The sequence below is a fragment of the Gobio gobio genome (assembly GCF_949357685.1).
Source record: "Gobio gobio genome assembly, chromosome: 9".
Classification (NCBI taxonomy): domain Eukaryota; kingdom Metazoa; phylum Chordata; class Actinopteri; order Cypriniformes; family Gobionidae; genus Gobio; species Gobio gobio.
In genome coordinates this window covers 34,885,894-34,900,439 of record NC_137115.1, presented here as the reverse complement: position 1 = coordinate 34,900,439, position 14,546 = coordinate 34,885,894, and the positions used below count along the sequence as shown (strand labels likewise).

General features: G+C 39.3%; 1 protein-coding gene across 6 annotated transcripts in view; it reads left to right on the top strand.

The window, feature by feature from the left end:
• The window catches only part of frmd4a (FERM domain containing 4A), a 93,236-nt gene that overhangs the window by 52,979 nt on the left and 25,711 nt on the right, over positions 1-14,546 (top strand). For all 6 annotated transcript variants that reach the window (XM_079825361.1, XM_079825360.1, XM_079825359.1 and 3 more), the window contains exons 5-11: positions 3,147-3,231; positions 5,212-5,268; positions 5,697-5,719; positions 7,971-8,054; positions 8,469-8,534; positions 10,071-10,128; positions 10,378-10,464. In XM_079825361.1, the coding sequence (XP_079681487.1) occupies positions 3,147-3,231; positions 5,212-5,268; positions 5,697-5,719; positions 7,971-8,054; positions 8,469-8,534; positions 10,071-10,128; positions 10,378-10,464 (460 nt within the window). The remainder of the gene's footprint in view (positions 1-3,146; positions 3,232-5,211; positions 5,269-5,696; positions 5,720-7,970; positions 8,055-8,468; positions 8,535-10,070; positions 10,129-10,377; positions 10,465-14,546) is intronic.

Genomic DNA, 14,546 nt, shown 5'->3' with positions numbered 1-14,546 from the left:
ATTATATCCTCTTCATGTCACCTGTTAGTGGGTGGGATATATTAGGCAGCAAGTGAACGTTTTGTCCTAAAAATTATGTGTTAGGAGCAGGAAGACTGGGCAAGCATAAGGATTTGAGTGAGTTTGACAAGGGCCAAATTGTGATGGCTAGACGACTGGGTCAGAGCATCTCCAAAGCTGCAGCTCTTGTGGGGTGTTCCCGGTCTGCAGTGGTCAGTATCTATCAAAAGTGGTCCAAGGAAGGTACAGTGGTGAACCGGCGACAGACAGACGGCCATGGCTCATTGATGCACGTGGGGAGCGAAGGCTGGCCCGTGTGGTCCGATCAAACAGACGAGCTACTGTAGCTCAAAGTGCTCAAGTTAATGCTGGTTCTGCTAGAAAGGTGTCAGAATACACAGTGCATCGCAGTTTGTTGCGAATGGGGCTGCATAGCCGTAGACCAGTCCGGGTGACAATGATATGAGCACGTGAGCATCAGAATTGGACCACACAGAGTAATGGAAGAAGGTGGACTGGTCTGATGAATCACGTTTTCTTTTACATCACGTGGATGGCCTCCAAATTCCCCAGATCTCAATCCAATCGAGCATCTGTGGGATGTACTGAACAAACAAGTCCGATTCATGAAAACTTTTTGTAAATATAATTTATTCTGAAGCAATATTCCCATCAGTGTTCAGTCAGCTTTGACATATTTATGATAGTTTTACCTTTAATAAAGGGCATTTTCCCCCTAATCTTTTTAAATATATGCTTAATCTTTCATTTTGAATTCTTAAATTTGATCAATAAATTAAATTGAATAATAAGACACTAGGGCTGGTACCAATCAAATTAAATAATTTACACTGAAAAATGACATCTGCATTAAATATGAGATTGTTTTAAATATTCAGGTGCTGCGTAATATTATTGCGCCTGCTGCACCCATGGTACGGCAGCAAAGTTCTTTGATTATTACGCAGGAATGAGAGTATAGTTCCAAGCCATATCGGCTTAGAAAATCACTACTTTTCATTTGTCGTCGGTCTTAGTACACGATTTAACTTCAAAAGAGTCAAGTTTTAAATGGGGAAAATATCAAAACTCTTTGGTCTTTTTTTGAGCAAGATTCTTACGGTCTAATCAGATTCAATGATCTATGCTAAGCTATGCTAAAAGTGCTACCGCCAGACCTAGAGATCAGCTTTTTTTTAAGTGGAGTGTTCCTTTAACTCTATCATATGTAATACATATAAAAACTCCACATTTTGAATTAAGTATTCAAGTATTGAATTAAGTGTTAAGTATTTTTTATGTTCCATTTTTCCTCAACCTCAACAGCACAACCTTGTTACCATCAGTATATTATATTATTAGGCACTGACAGTCGCCACTTACACTAAATGAATGCAGAATCATTATTGCGTTTCGGTGATTCCCTTGTCATTTGTTGTTATTGACATTTTAATCAGGCTAGGCTACTTGTCCGGTATGGCAAGTAAAATTGTCTTTCACTTGCCCCTTGAAAAAATCCACTTTTCCCGGACAAGTGGACAAGCGTTAATGTCGATCCATATTTATGTATATGTGTTCTCATTACATTAAAAAAAAAAATACAGTTGCACGTTCAGAGGGAAAAAAAACACTTAACACGTTCAGTGGCATCACCACTTCTGTCTCAGTATTTTTGTATTGGGGGGTTGTGTCTGTTTGTTTATTCTTTCAAATTAGCAGGGTCAGTAAACCACAGCTCACTGGCAGTTACAGGGAACTTAGCCAATCAGAATCCACCGTTCCTTTCATTAACACCCCCAGCAATTTGAGCACCATGGCAACAGCAGAGTGTTAATCAGACTGTGTTTGAATTGCAGAGCATGAGCAGATATCTGCTGGGAGGGTTGATTCGTTTAGATTTTAATTGCATCTGCCGCGAAATATGACCAATACAAAGAGTGGCTAGCATATTTATTGTTTGTATGTTTGTATGACTCTGTGTGTGCGAGGGAGTTATAGTGGGCAAATTTGTTTGCTTCCTCAGTATTTTACTGTGTAAGTCGCAATCAGCACACAGTCATACATCACCACACTCGCTGTGGGTGGATGCTGGTTTATTGCTGTCAAGCTCAGCATTAAAATAGCTCAGCATTTCACCCATTTGTTGGGACACATTTGGATTGCTTTTCTTTCTTTCAGTCTATTCCACTTGCATCACTTTGCTTTTCTGGGTCACACACAGACACGAACACTTGCACGCATGCAAAACGCATGCATGCATTTTGCTTTAATAGCTGCGTGCAGAGTTGTATGTCTTGTGCTTGAGCTATTGCATGTCAGTGCAGTTTAAATTGGAGCGGAGGCCCAGTTTTAATGCATGCATGATGTCCTGTGTACATCAGTGTGTATGTGTTATCCTTTCTGCTCGTGATTGGGCTATTGATTGGAGAGAGCTAAAGTCTTTGATGCGTGTAAGACTCTGTCTCACTCACATCTCAAATTAAACCAGCTGTCAATACAGTTTTAATCACTTTCATCTCTCTCACTTTCACTCATTTTCTGTCTCTCTAAAACACTTTCTTCACTGCCAGTTACACAGCCATGGATTCAAAGCATGTCTTCATGTATCATGTGTCATAGAGTTCATTTTAAGTTCATTGTGTGCCTCAGTGTATGTTCAAGGTCATATCATTTTACATGCATCTGTACATATATCTATTTATGTGTGTGTCTGTGTAACAGTCCATGTGTGAATGTCAGCTTGAGCCTACAGCTGAAATGAAAATGTCAAGCTGAGACTGTTTATTTATTTATGCTGATTTTGAGACAATTACTTATGTATTTGTTTGTTGTTGTAGTTCCCGCTAACTCAAATCTTAGTGCTAAATGAAGCTTGTACTGTGGAAATTGTTTTCTTTTTGTGGGTTTTGAGAGGGATGGAGACAACAAGAGGATATAGTGAGTGTTTATGATGCCCTCTAGTGATTGGTCTTTGAATCTGTATATAATAAATTGTTTTTTTCAGCGAGTTTATTGAATCAGAATTGGTTACTCGTACTAAACCATTTTGAATCATATTCACTAATAATCTTAATGTGTATATTGTTTATGTAACTACTGTTTTTAAACTTTAGCCGTTTTTGATGTTTGTATTGTCTTTTCAACAGGTTCTACATTGAAAGTATCTCTTACCTAAAGGACAATGCCACAATAGAGCTGTTCTTCCTTAATGCAAAGTCCTGCATCTATAAGGTAAGCTACTGTCACTGTTCTACCACTAGAGGGCAGTATTAGCTTCTACCCCTTTGGTTAAAGTGCATACCTTTGTTACCTCCATCTGTTCTCATGGAGCATCTAAGCCAAAAATGTCATGTAACAAATCGCCCTGAACGAAGCTGCCGGAAAATGATATCATGGCAACACTGATTGGTTGATGGCACCATAAAAACATGCACATTACCAAGCTATCAACTATCCTTCAGGCAGTAGACCGCATAAAATAGTTAATTTCCCAATATATACATATATTTGTAATTTATGTATGTACTGTTGATGATGATTAAAAAAAATGATAGACCCTTTTCACATTTCTGGGTATCTCAGAGCGGAAGTTGTCATAGTTGGGTTAAATATTATAGCTGTGAATGAGAGAATACATTAAAAAAAAAATTGTGTGCAAATTTGCTCACATAGCAAAAGAAAAACACCACAGTAGTGATTTTACAACTTTCAAAAAGAGGAAAAAAATAGAGTGAGATTGATAACGGCAGTCAAAAGAGAGAAATATGTACATTTTTACCATCACTCCCATAGACGCTATTACTAAACACCCTCACAGCAGCGGTAACTTTTTTTATTGTAATTTGATGCAAAAGTAACAGAATACAAAGTATTAGTGTTATAAATGTACATATATTTTTTTTAAATGAAAATACAAAAAACGTTGCAGGATTTACGATATTGATGACCGTTAAAACGCGTCTGTGAAAAGGGTCTATTGAGCATGATTTCTGAAGGATCATGTGACACTGAAGATTTTTAATCACTGCTGAAAAGTCTGCACTAAATTACATTTCAAAATACATTAGCATAGAAATCAGTTATTTTAAATTGCAACAATATTTCACATTACTATTTTTACAGCATTTATTATCAAATAAAAATGCAGCCTTGGTGAACATAAAGATACTTCTTTCAAAAACAGTAAAAAAAAATCTTACCAACACCAATCTTTTGATATATATGTGTATATAAAAGTTTTAAAATGTTTTTAAAAAATGCATCACGGTATTTACATGTGTGTAATTTATGTATGTACTGTATGTGTGCAAAGTAATACTTTTATTCACCAAGAATGCATTGAATTAATCAAAAGTAACCATAGATTTTGACTTTTTATTGCAAAAATATAAATATGTTGTTCTTTTAAACTTTCTATTCATTAAAGAATCATGAAAAAACACTATTTAATGGTTTCCACAAAAATATTAAGCAGCACAACTGTTTTCAACATTGATGATGATAAAGCATGTTTAAGCATGATTGCTGAATGATCATGTGACACTGAAGACTGCAATTCTGTGAAATTCTGCAATAAAATAAAATTAAATATATTAACATAGAAAACGTATTATTTTAAATTTCACAATATTACTATTTTTACTGCATTTATTATCAAATAAAAATGCAGACTTGGTGAACATAAGAGACTTTCAAAAATAGGAAAACATTTTTTACCAACACCAATCTTTTGATATAATATATGTATATATATTTTTTTTTAAATGTTTCAGAAAGTGCTTCATTCTTCCAAAAACATTCCATATTTGTGAATGTGTCATTGGTCACATACCACACACATTCCCACCATGAGCTCATTGCTTACACTTTACTTTAGGGTCAGTGTGTGTGTGCAGATGACATTCCTGAAATTCTTGTGTTCGCAAAGGTAATGAATCGCTTCGTTTGTCTTGGTCATTTAAGTAATAAAGACCCCCTACACTTCAAAAACCCTTCATCTAAAAAACCCATGTGTGTGTATGTGGCTTTGTCCTGCTATTGATTACACAGGAAATAGCTGAAGTGATTTAGATAGACCCTTCGGTGATAAGTCAGCAGATCAGGTCATTAAAAAAGAGAGAGATAAGATAAGAGACAGATTAATGGAGATGTCCTGTCTGCTGTGATCCTGAACCTAAACCCTCTCTTTTTTTTTTTTTTTTGTGTCTCCAGGAGCTCATAGAGGTGGACAGCGAGGTGGTGTTTGAACTGGCCTCCTATATCTTACAGGTAAGATCATGTTGGACTGTTTATCATTTTATGCACCTTCATGAACCTTGCTCTGAACTTTTATGAAGTTCAGTACGTCTCAAACACACGTGTGTAAGCATTATAGAGTCATATTCAGGTCACTACAGTATTTCAGCATGACAGGGTGCTTTATTTTAAATCTAAAACAGGATGTTTCCTTTGTACTGTAAGTTAATCATACGAGGGAAGTATTTTAGAGAAATACGGTTTTCCTGTATGATGTGTATGTGTGATCCAGGTGTAGTATCAGGTATGTTATGTGTGTTTGACCTTTCAGAGGATTCAGTCCAGATGGCTGTGACTACATCCCCCACTGAGACACACATGCACCGTTTTGTGTATCAGAGGATACAATCTTTCCAAGACTCATTATTGATTCTAAAATATGTCATTTTTCTCTCCCACAGGAAGCTAAAGGAGACTTCACAAGGTAAGAGGCTTTTTGAATGAATGAATCACCTTGCATTGACCCCTTTAACATGCACACACTATCAAAGTTTCTATCAGTGTGTCATTGCAGAGGGAAACCAGATCCAATTTGTGGCATATATCAAACTCTCCTTCCCACATAAGCACATGCACACGATTCAAGAGAGAGAATGAGAGAGATATGGGGGTGTGAACCCTGGGAACGGAGACAGAGGGGAGGAAATGGAATGCAGAGGATAAACAGTGTTAAATTACACACACTAACCCCTGGCTCTCTCCATTACACACACACACGCTCTTGAAACACTTTCTACACACAGTATCTCAACTAGAAATCTGTCACATGTGCATCCTTCCAGCTTTACTGTGTCTGATAGTTTTCTTCGACTCTATTTCCTATTACACTTCCTCTCAACCTCTCCATCGTTCTGTGTTTGGAGTGGCACACTACCATACTGCTCTAATTTTTGCAGTATGCAGCTTATTAGTGTGCACAGTATGCACATTTTGTATGTGTGGAATGCCCTGATAGTCTACTAACTCAGCCACATTTAGCACATTGTGAGGGATAATATACAATTCATCCTTCCATTTCAAAAATGAACTGGAAGTGATATCAGATGTGATTTTAATATCTAAATCAACTGATTAACATTTTTACATAAATTGGTTGGAAATGCAGATTATAACTAGTCATGTGACAAGTATTATTATTTATGTACACAATTACTACTAAAATTTAGCCTGACAAGCCAGACCCACATCAAGATGTTGGGTTTGGAAATTCACCATTGGCAGGGCTCAATCCGAGGGGCGGGATAAACGGTTGTCTTTCAAATTCCCTCTGCGCGCAATTGGATAGCGGCATCCGCCATGAGCGCCACAACCAATCAGAGCGAAGAAAAAGTTGAAGCCGAGCTAACGTTAGTTGATAGACTTTCGCCCTATCCGGTAGGCAAAACTTCGAACATATCTTCGTTTCTTAAGAATGACTTCAGTGCCGTTTTTTGTTCTTTTCTCAAAGAAAAGCTTAACTCCAAGTCTTCCAGAGTCGCGGCCAAAACCGATTCAAAAGATCGCTGTCCGTCAGCTACGTTTAGTAGCACGCAGAACCTCCACAACTCTGCCGTGACTTGACGTCATTATGTTAAGCCCGCCCACCGACTCTACACACGCTGTGATTGGCCTGACCAGAGTTTGGTTTTTCCAGCTCTCAGGTCTACCGAGAGTTGCTAGACTACACTCGCGGCAAAATAAATTTTCTGCCGCTAGGGTGCGTCTAGATTTCTAGGCTAACTAAAATTAATTTACATCTGTAATTCATTTCTGTAATTACATTCATAATTACACTGTTGACACTTCCCTTACACCTAACCCAGCTGCATTACCTGGCCAGCAGCCATTTCACCCTGTAGCCCAAGACAGGTTTCCCACTGAAGCTAAGCAGGGTTGAGCCTGGTCAGTACCTGGATGGGAGACCTCCTGGGAAAACTAGGTAGCTGCTGGTCGAGGAGTTAGTGAGGCCAGCAAGGAGTGCTCACCCTGTGGTCTGTGTGGGTCCTAACACCCCAGTATAGTGATGGGGACTCTGTACTGTAACAAGCACCATCCTTCGGATGAGACGCTAAACCGAGGTCTCTCTGTGGTCTCTCTGTGGTCATTAAAAATCCTAGGATTTCCTTTGGAAAAAGAGTAGGGGTGTAACCCCGGCATCCTGGCCCAATTTGCCCATTGGCCTCTGTCCATCATGGCCTCCTAATAATCCCCATATACAGATTGGTCTCCTCTCCATCAATCAACTGGTGTGTAGTGGGCGTTCTGGTGCAATATGGCTGACGTTGCATCATCCAGGTGGATGCTGTAGATTGGTGGTGGTTGAGGAGATTCCCCACCTTCCATGCAAAGTGCTTTGAGTACACAGAAAAGCACTATATAAATGTAACTAATTATTAATTATTAATTAAACCTACCCATACCACCACACCTGTCATTAAATTTACCCGTATCCCACCTCAAAAGTGTTTTGCGATACAATATGAACACAATAAGTACATTGTACATTGTACTTATTGTACGTAGTAGTTGAGGCCCCATAATATAAAGTGGGACCTTATTATTTATTTCCTGTGTCTTTAATTCTTCTTTCTCTTCGCCATTTAACGACGCCTTCTTTCTGTTCTGTGATTCTGATTGGCTGATTCTTTGCCCTGTTAGGTGGTTCTATTTCTGAGCATTTTGTGTTATTTTTACAGTAATGATGCTACTAGGGCTGATCTGAAGAAACTGCCAGCACTGCCTACACAAGCACTGAAGGAGCACCCTTCACTCGCATATTGGTGAGAGACACACACAGCTGTCAGCTGATAATGAAGAGGTATTAACAAGATGTTTCTGCTCTGTGTTCTCAGAGCACCCTGGGAAAGGATTCCCTTGAATAATTCGCTAACATAATTGACCTCAAATTCTATTTGATGCGAATGAAGTGTTTCACAGATGCTGCCCGAGACGCACACACTCACTCACTCACACATTCATATTGAGCAGGCCGGTGTACTTCCTGTTCTAAGAATGAACTTATCTCCTTCATGGTGTTTTGTTTCATTGGCTGTGTCTCTGTACATCTGTAAGCTTTCACTCTTGTCCGTTTCGTGTTCCTGTGGAATTAAAATAGGCTGACAGCCACATTCTAATGAACATCATTGTCATCTGTTGCTTCTAATGTGTGTGTGTGTATGTGTGTTGTGTTGCAGTGAGGACCGGGTCATTGAGCACTATAAGAAGCTAAGCGGACAGTCCAGAGGCCAGGCTATCGTCAAGTAAGACAGCAAGAAAGAATGTTGTCATGTCCAAAATGTCCCAAGTTTGACGATAGGGCTGCACGATATTGAAAAAAACTTACATTGTGATATTTAGTTTTTCTGCAATATATATTACGAATAATTGGGGTTACGAGAATACTCACCGAGAAGGGCATTTTGACTTCATTTTGCATGCACGTGTCCGTTTAAGCTCAAAAGACAGTTCACAAAGACCCGCCCCCTTTAGTTACTGACTGTTGCTATGTCCGACAAGCCATGACGCTCTCACACCACACATCATGTTCTCACGCAGGGAAAAATACATCGTGGAGCAAAGAGGACACAAAGTCTCAACATCCAAATTTGGTCATTTTTAAAAAAAGAAATTTAAACAATAAATACTGTTTTGTGGCTCTTTAATGTGTCTTGACAAATCGCTGTAGAGCCTCCGTTAAAGCTGCTCGTGAACTGATCTCTTCCTTCTAGTTAATTGATAGCATCAAATAAACATGAATAAACACCAGAAGAAATGTTGTTTCAACCAAGGAAAGACAGTACACACCGTTTTTCCCCGACGTTAATCTACTAACTCTCCTGACTGCTTTGTTAGACAAAACTGCGGATTCGGTGTTGTGATTGGTCAGATCGCCTGTCAATCAAACTCGCGGCGAAGGGCGAATTCAGAGTTCACGTGCTTTGTGAGCGGCTCTGTGTATGCGCACAGAAAACAGTGCGCGATTTACAATCCTCTTGCTTGCTTGATGCCTGACTCGACTTAAAAACACATGCAAATTATAAACATTCACTCTAGAATGGTTAAACTTTGCAATTAATCCAGGAATCACATGCATTCTGAACCGGGGTGCAGCTGGCCTGAACAGATCACAGATCAACTACGATCTCTATACTTGACATAGCACATCCTGCGATGTGACTATAGCGGATGGATGTCAAGTATGTGCGGATGCGCACATCGCGATATCAATGCTAAAACGACATCTCGTGCAGCCCTATTTGATGACCAGAAAGGTTCCAAATGCTTTTCATCTTAAAGGGATAGTTCACCCAAAAGTGTTTTGTCCCCACATTTAATTCCAAAAATGACTTTCTTACTTCTGTGGAACACAAAAGAACATATTATGAAAGTCAATGACTCAGATACCAGCATGTTTGGTAACAGGGTGTGTAAGAATGAGATTTGATGTTTTGAAATCCATTGACTTTCATTATTGTTGTTTTTGTGTTCCATAGAAGAAAGCAAGCCAAAAAAATTTTTACCCATCATCTTAACTATACTTTCTATTCTTTTATACTTGTTTTAAAGTAAAACCTCTTTCAGTGAAATGTGTTGCTTGGAAACTGTGCTTGTTTTGTGTTCTTTTGATTCAATATCTAATGCAATGCCATTCATGCATTTTAAGTGTGCCTGAAGTATTCAAATCCTTTCTCTACTTCCGAGATCCACTCCCGCGTGTTTGCTGCTAATGTAAATTGTTTGCATATGGAACATACATAACATACTGTCAATGATTTCTTCTTTCTTCTCTCTCACAGTTATATGAGTGTAGTGGAGTCATTGCCCACATATGGAGTGCATTATTATGCTGTTAAGGTGGGTCAGTCTGCTCGGAGGGGAAATTTATAAGCACAGCCGTCAGTCCACACACACACACACACACACATACACACATGTATGTTCTCACGACCTGCAGTATCGGCACTTTACTTAAGTGTTAAAGGATGCTTAAAACTCAGTGTGTTTAAGATAATCATGTTGTCATCAGTCATGTGCTGACACTTCTCATCTTATCGCCATGTGTGTATTAATGCTCTCTTTTTCCTCTCTCTTGCTCTCTCTCAGGATAAGCAAGGTATCCCATGGTGGCTGGGTTTGAGTTATAAAGGCATTTTTCAATATGACTACCAGGACAAAGTCAAACCAAGAAAGGTAAGACTGCCTTTCCTCTGTGGACTTACAACAGTTTGACTTTTGTTTGTCCTCTCTTCACATCTCTTCATCTCCATTATCTTGTAATGTTTTTTTCTTCCCTGATGTTAATTAGTAGCACTTGGCTTTGCATAATTTGTCCTGCAGCATTTGTGCTACAGACCTGAACAATACCGGAACTTGTTGAGGAGAGGTGTCCCATTACTTTTAAACACAATCAGACTTGCGATTGTCACTTGTTAGGCAATAAAATGAACAAAATGTGTCAACCACCAGTCATTTCTTATGAGCTGTTATGAAGCTCTTTGTTTCTTCATGAGGGAGAGAAAAAAATTCAGACTTCTTCTTTAAAATTCTTAGCTTTGCAGAAAATCCAGTGGATGTAAGCAGTTTCCTTGTCGCTGTGTTTTGAAACTTAGTGTGAGCTTCCTCAAGAGTTTGTTTGTGAATATGTGTTCATCACCTAGTCACCTTTGCTTAACCTCACGACGTCAGCCACCGTCTGACACTCGGGTGTGGTGACCTCAGAGAGGTCATGACCTCTGGCAGTCTGACCCCATATAGCATTTTTTTTGTAACTTTAGACAGAGATTCTCAAACTTCCAGACAGACAATCAGTGACACCCAGTAGCTGAAATGCTACAAATCTGTCTCAATCAAAAGAATCGCCTGCTGCCAGAAGGACTTTACTTCAGGTGTGCATCCCGCTGGCTTTGGTTTTCCATTCTCACAGCACACACCCGTGTTTAAATTCTCTCCAAAGGACAGGCAAAAACTTCAGCCTGTGGTGAGGAACAGAGAAACCTTTCCGCAAACCGCAAGCTAAAAATAGCGTTCAAAGCAGAAAGTCCAGCCAAGCGAAAATCCAAACTCAGGCCTATTTACAGAGAAGGATCTGTTACAGAAAACGAGAGTTAAAATGAAACGACGCAGCAGAGGTCAGCTCAGAATGGAGGGAAGAGAAACCAGCAAGAAGAACAGACGCGCCTGCAAAAATGCCACAGATGCAAACTAAACAAAATTATAGTTCCACTGACAAATCCACCTAAACCTGGATGACAGTTTAAAAGGATAGTTCAACCAAAAATGAAAGTCACCATTTTCTCACCCTCATGTTGTCCCAAACCTGTAAGACTTTTTTTTCTACTGCAAAATGCAAAATACTATATTTTTTGTGCATACAGTGCAAGTCAAAACAACATTGGAACCCATTGACTTTCATTGTTTGGACAAATCTTTTCAAAATATCTTCTTATATATTCCACTGAAGAACGAAAGTGCTGCAGGTTTATAATGACACTAGGGTGAGTAAATAATGACAAAATGTTTAGTTTTGTATAAACCATTCCTTTCATCTCAGTGGACAATCAGACGTCCAGTCCTGCAGAAAATGCAACTTTGTATTGATCTGATCTGCGTTTCAAATGGGTCATTGCCACTGATGTTCTCATTGCAGTTTGTCTCCATCACACATGCACATTTTTGTTTTGATGATAAGCTCACATGCACTAATGGTTAGTGGCTGTTCTCCATCTGTGGGCAGTGTGTGTGCAACTGTGGGATATACAGTTAAAAATGCCACACACTGAAAGTTGCAGACTTGGTGAGTTAGTGGTTGGGTTTATTTAATGATTTTCAAACTAATTTAAACCCTCTCCTAATGAGAGCAACTGTGCCAAAGTGTGTGTGTAAAGTTTTACAGAGGTGCGACGGCTATATTTGTGGTTTTATCATGAATTGTGGTGCGTGTGATTCTCTAGAGCTATTGTCCTCTACCTAAACCCCCTCCAGCAGCCTCCCTGACTCCAAAACCCGCAACAGGAAACCCAGCAGCAGACACCCGCAGGATTACTGTCGCCCTGACAACACAAAACATGCTGGAAACATTAGTGCTTCTGACGAATCCGGGACCACTCCCCAAAAACTGGCATGTGTGTAGCTGTTTCTGATTCGTTTGGATCAGCTCATTAGCTCCAGTTACTAAAAGATTTGTGCCTTATAAAACATATGAACAGCAGAGCAAATATGAAAAGAGTATAGTTGCCCCTCTAGCCAGATGTGATGCTATAGCTATGAATCATGACACTGCAACCCTTGAGTCACCGGTTATTGTTTTCATCCTGTCTGCTGCTGGTGACCTTTGACCTCTCCAATGCCCTGTCTTTTCTCATAAGCGCTCATTATAGCTCCGGCTAAGTAAATACCATGGCACACACATACACATTCTTCCTGTACTCTGTATGTGTGTCTTTGTGAGAGAGAGGGGTGGGGGTTTATTGTATTATTCTATGTACAGACAGACTGCAGGGTGGGCGTTGTGCGTTATATTGAAAGTAACAGCAGTGAATGTGAGTCATAGTGATGACACACACCTATGACATTTACTAAACTCCCTTATATTGGAACATTCTGTATAAGCAGGTTTTGGCCAGCTTAAGCGGTTAGCTGTTCTTAAACATATGTTGCTTATATAGGCAAGATTATAAGGCATCATGGTCTCAATGAAAATAGTAGACAAAATTATGTTCATTTTTGCCAAAATCTAAGGTAGCATTGCATGTATTATTGACAGATGCGGCAATCCTAGAATGCATTGCAATGATGGGGAAAAATGCAAAATGGTGGGAAAGGTTGAATAAACACTAGTGTTCAAAAGTTTGGGGGTCGGTAAGATTTTTTTATGTTTTTGAAAGAAAGTCTCTTATGCTCACCAAGGTTGCATTTATTTGATCAAAAATACAGTAATGTTGTGAAATATTATAACTATTATTCTATTAATTAAAATATCTGGTTTCTGTTTTAATATATTTTAAAATGTAATGTATTCCTGTGATGGCAAAGCTGAATTTTCAGCATCATCATGTTACATGATCCTTCAGAAATGATCCTAATATTCTAATAAGAAACATTTCTTATTATTATCATCAATGCTGAAAACCAGTTGTGCTGCTAAATGTCTTTATGGTCTAAAAGAACAGCAGTTATTGGAATTTTTTTTTTTTGTAACATAAATGTGACTCCGGACCACAAAACCAGTCATAAGGGTATTTCTTCTAAAAGCTGAATAAATAAGCTTTCCATTGATGTATGGTTTGTTAGGATAGGACAACATTGGCCGACAACATGGCCGAGATACAACTGTTTGAAAATCTGGAATCTGAGGGTGTAAAAAAATCGAAATATTGAGAAAATCGCCTTTAAAGTTATTCAAATGAAGTCCTTAGCAACCCATATTACTAATAATACATGTTTGATATACACTCACCTAAAGGATTATTAGGAACACCTGTTCAATTTCTCATTAATGCAATTATCTAATCAACCAATCACATGGCAGTTGCTTCAATGCATTTAGGGGTGTGGTCCTGGTCAAGACAATCTCCTGAACTCCAAACTGAATGTCAGAATGGGAAAGAAAGGTGATTTAAGCAATTTTGAGCGTGGCATGGTTGTTGGTGCCAGACGGGCCGGTCTGAGTATTTCACAATCTGCTCAGTTTCTGGGATTTTCGCGCACAACCATTTCTAGGGTTTACAAAGAATGGTGTGAAAAGGGAAAAACATCCAGTATGCGGCAGTCCTGTGGGCGAAAATGCCTTGTTGATGCTAGAGGTCAGAGGAGAATGGGCCGACTGATTCAAGCTGATAGAAGAGCAACTTTGACTGAAATAACCACGCGTTACAACCGAGGTATGCAGCAAAGCATTTGTGAAGCCACAACACGCACAACCTTGAGGCGGATGGGCTACAACAGCAGAAGACCCCACCGGGTACCACTCATCTCCACTACAAATAGGAAAAAGAGGCTACAATTTGCACAAGCTCACCAAAATTGGACAGTTGAAGACTGGAAAAATGTTGCCTGGTCTGATGAGTCTCGATTTCTGTTAAGACATTCAGATGGTAGAGTCAGAATTTGGCGTAAACAGAATGAGAACATGGATCCATCATGCCTTGTTACCACTGTGCAGGCTGGTAGTGGTGGTGTAATGGTGTGGGGGATGTTTTCTTGGCACACTTTAGGCCCCTTAGTGCCAATTGGGCATCGTTTAAATGCCACGGCCTACCTGAGCATTGTTTCTG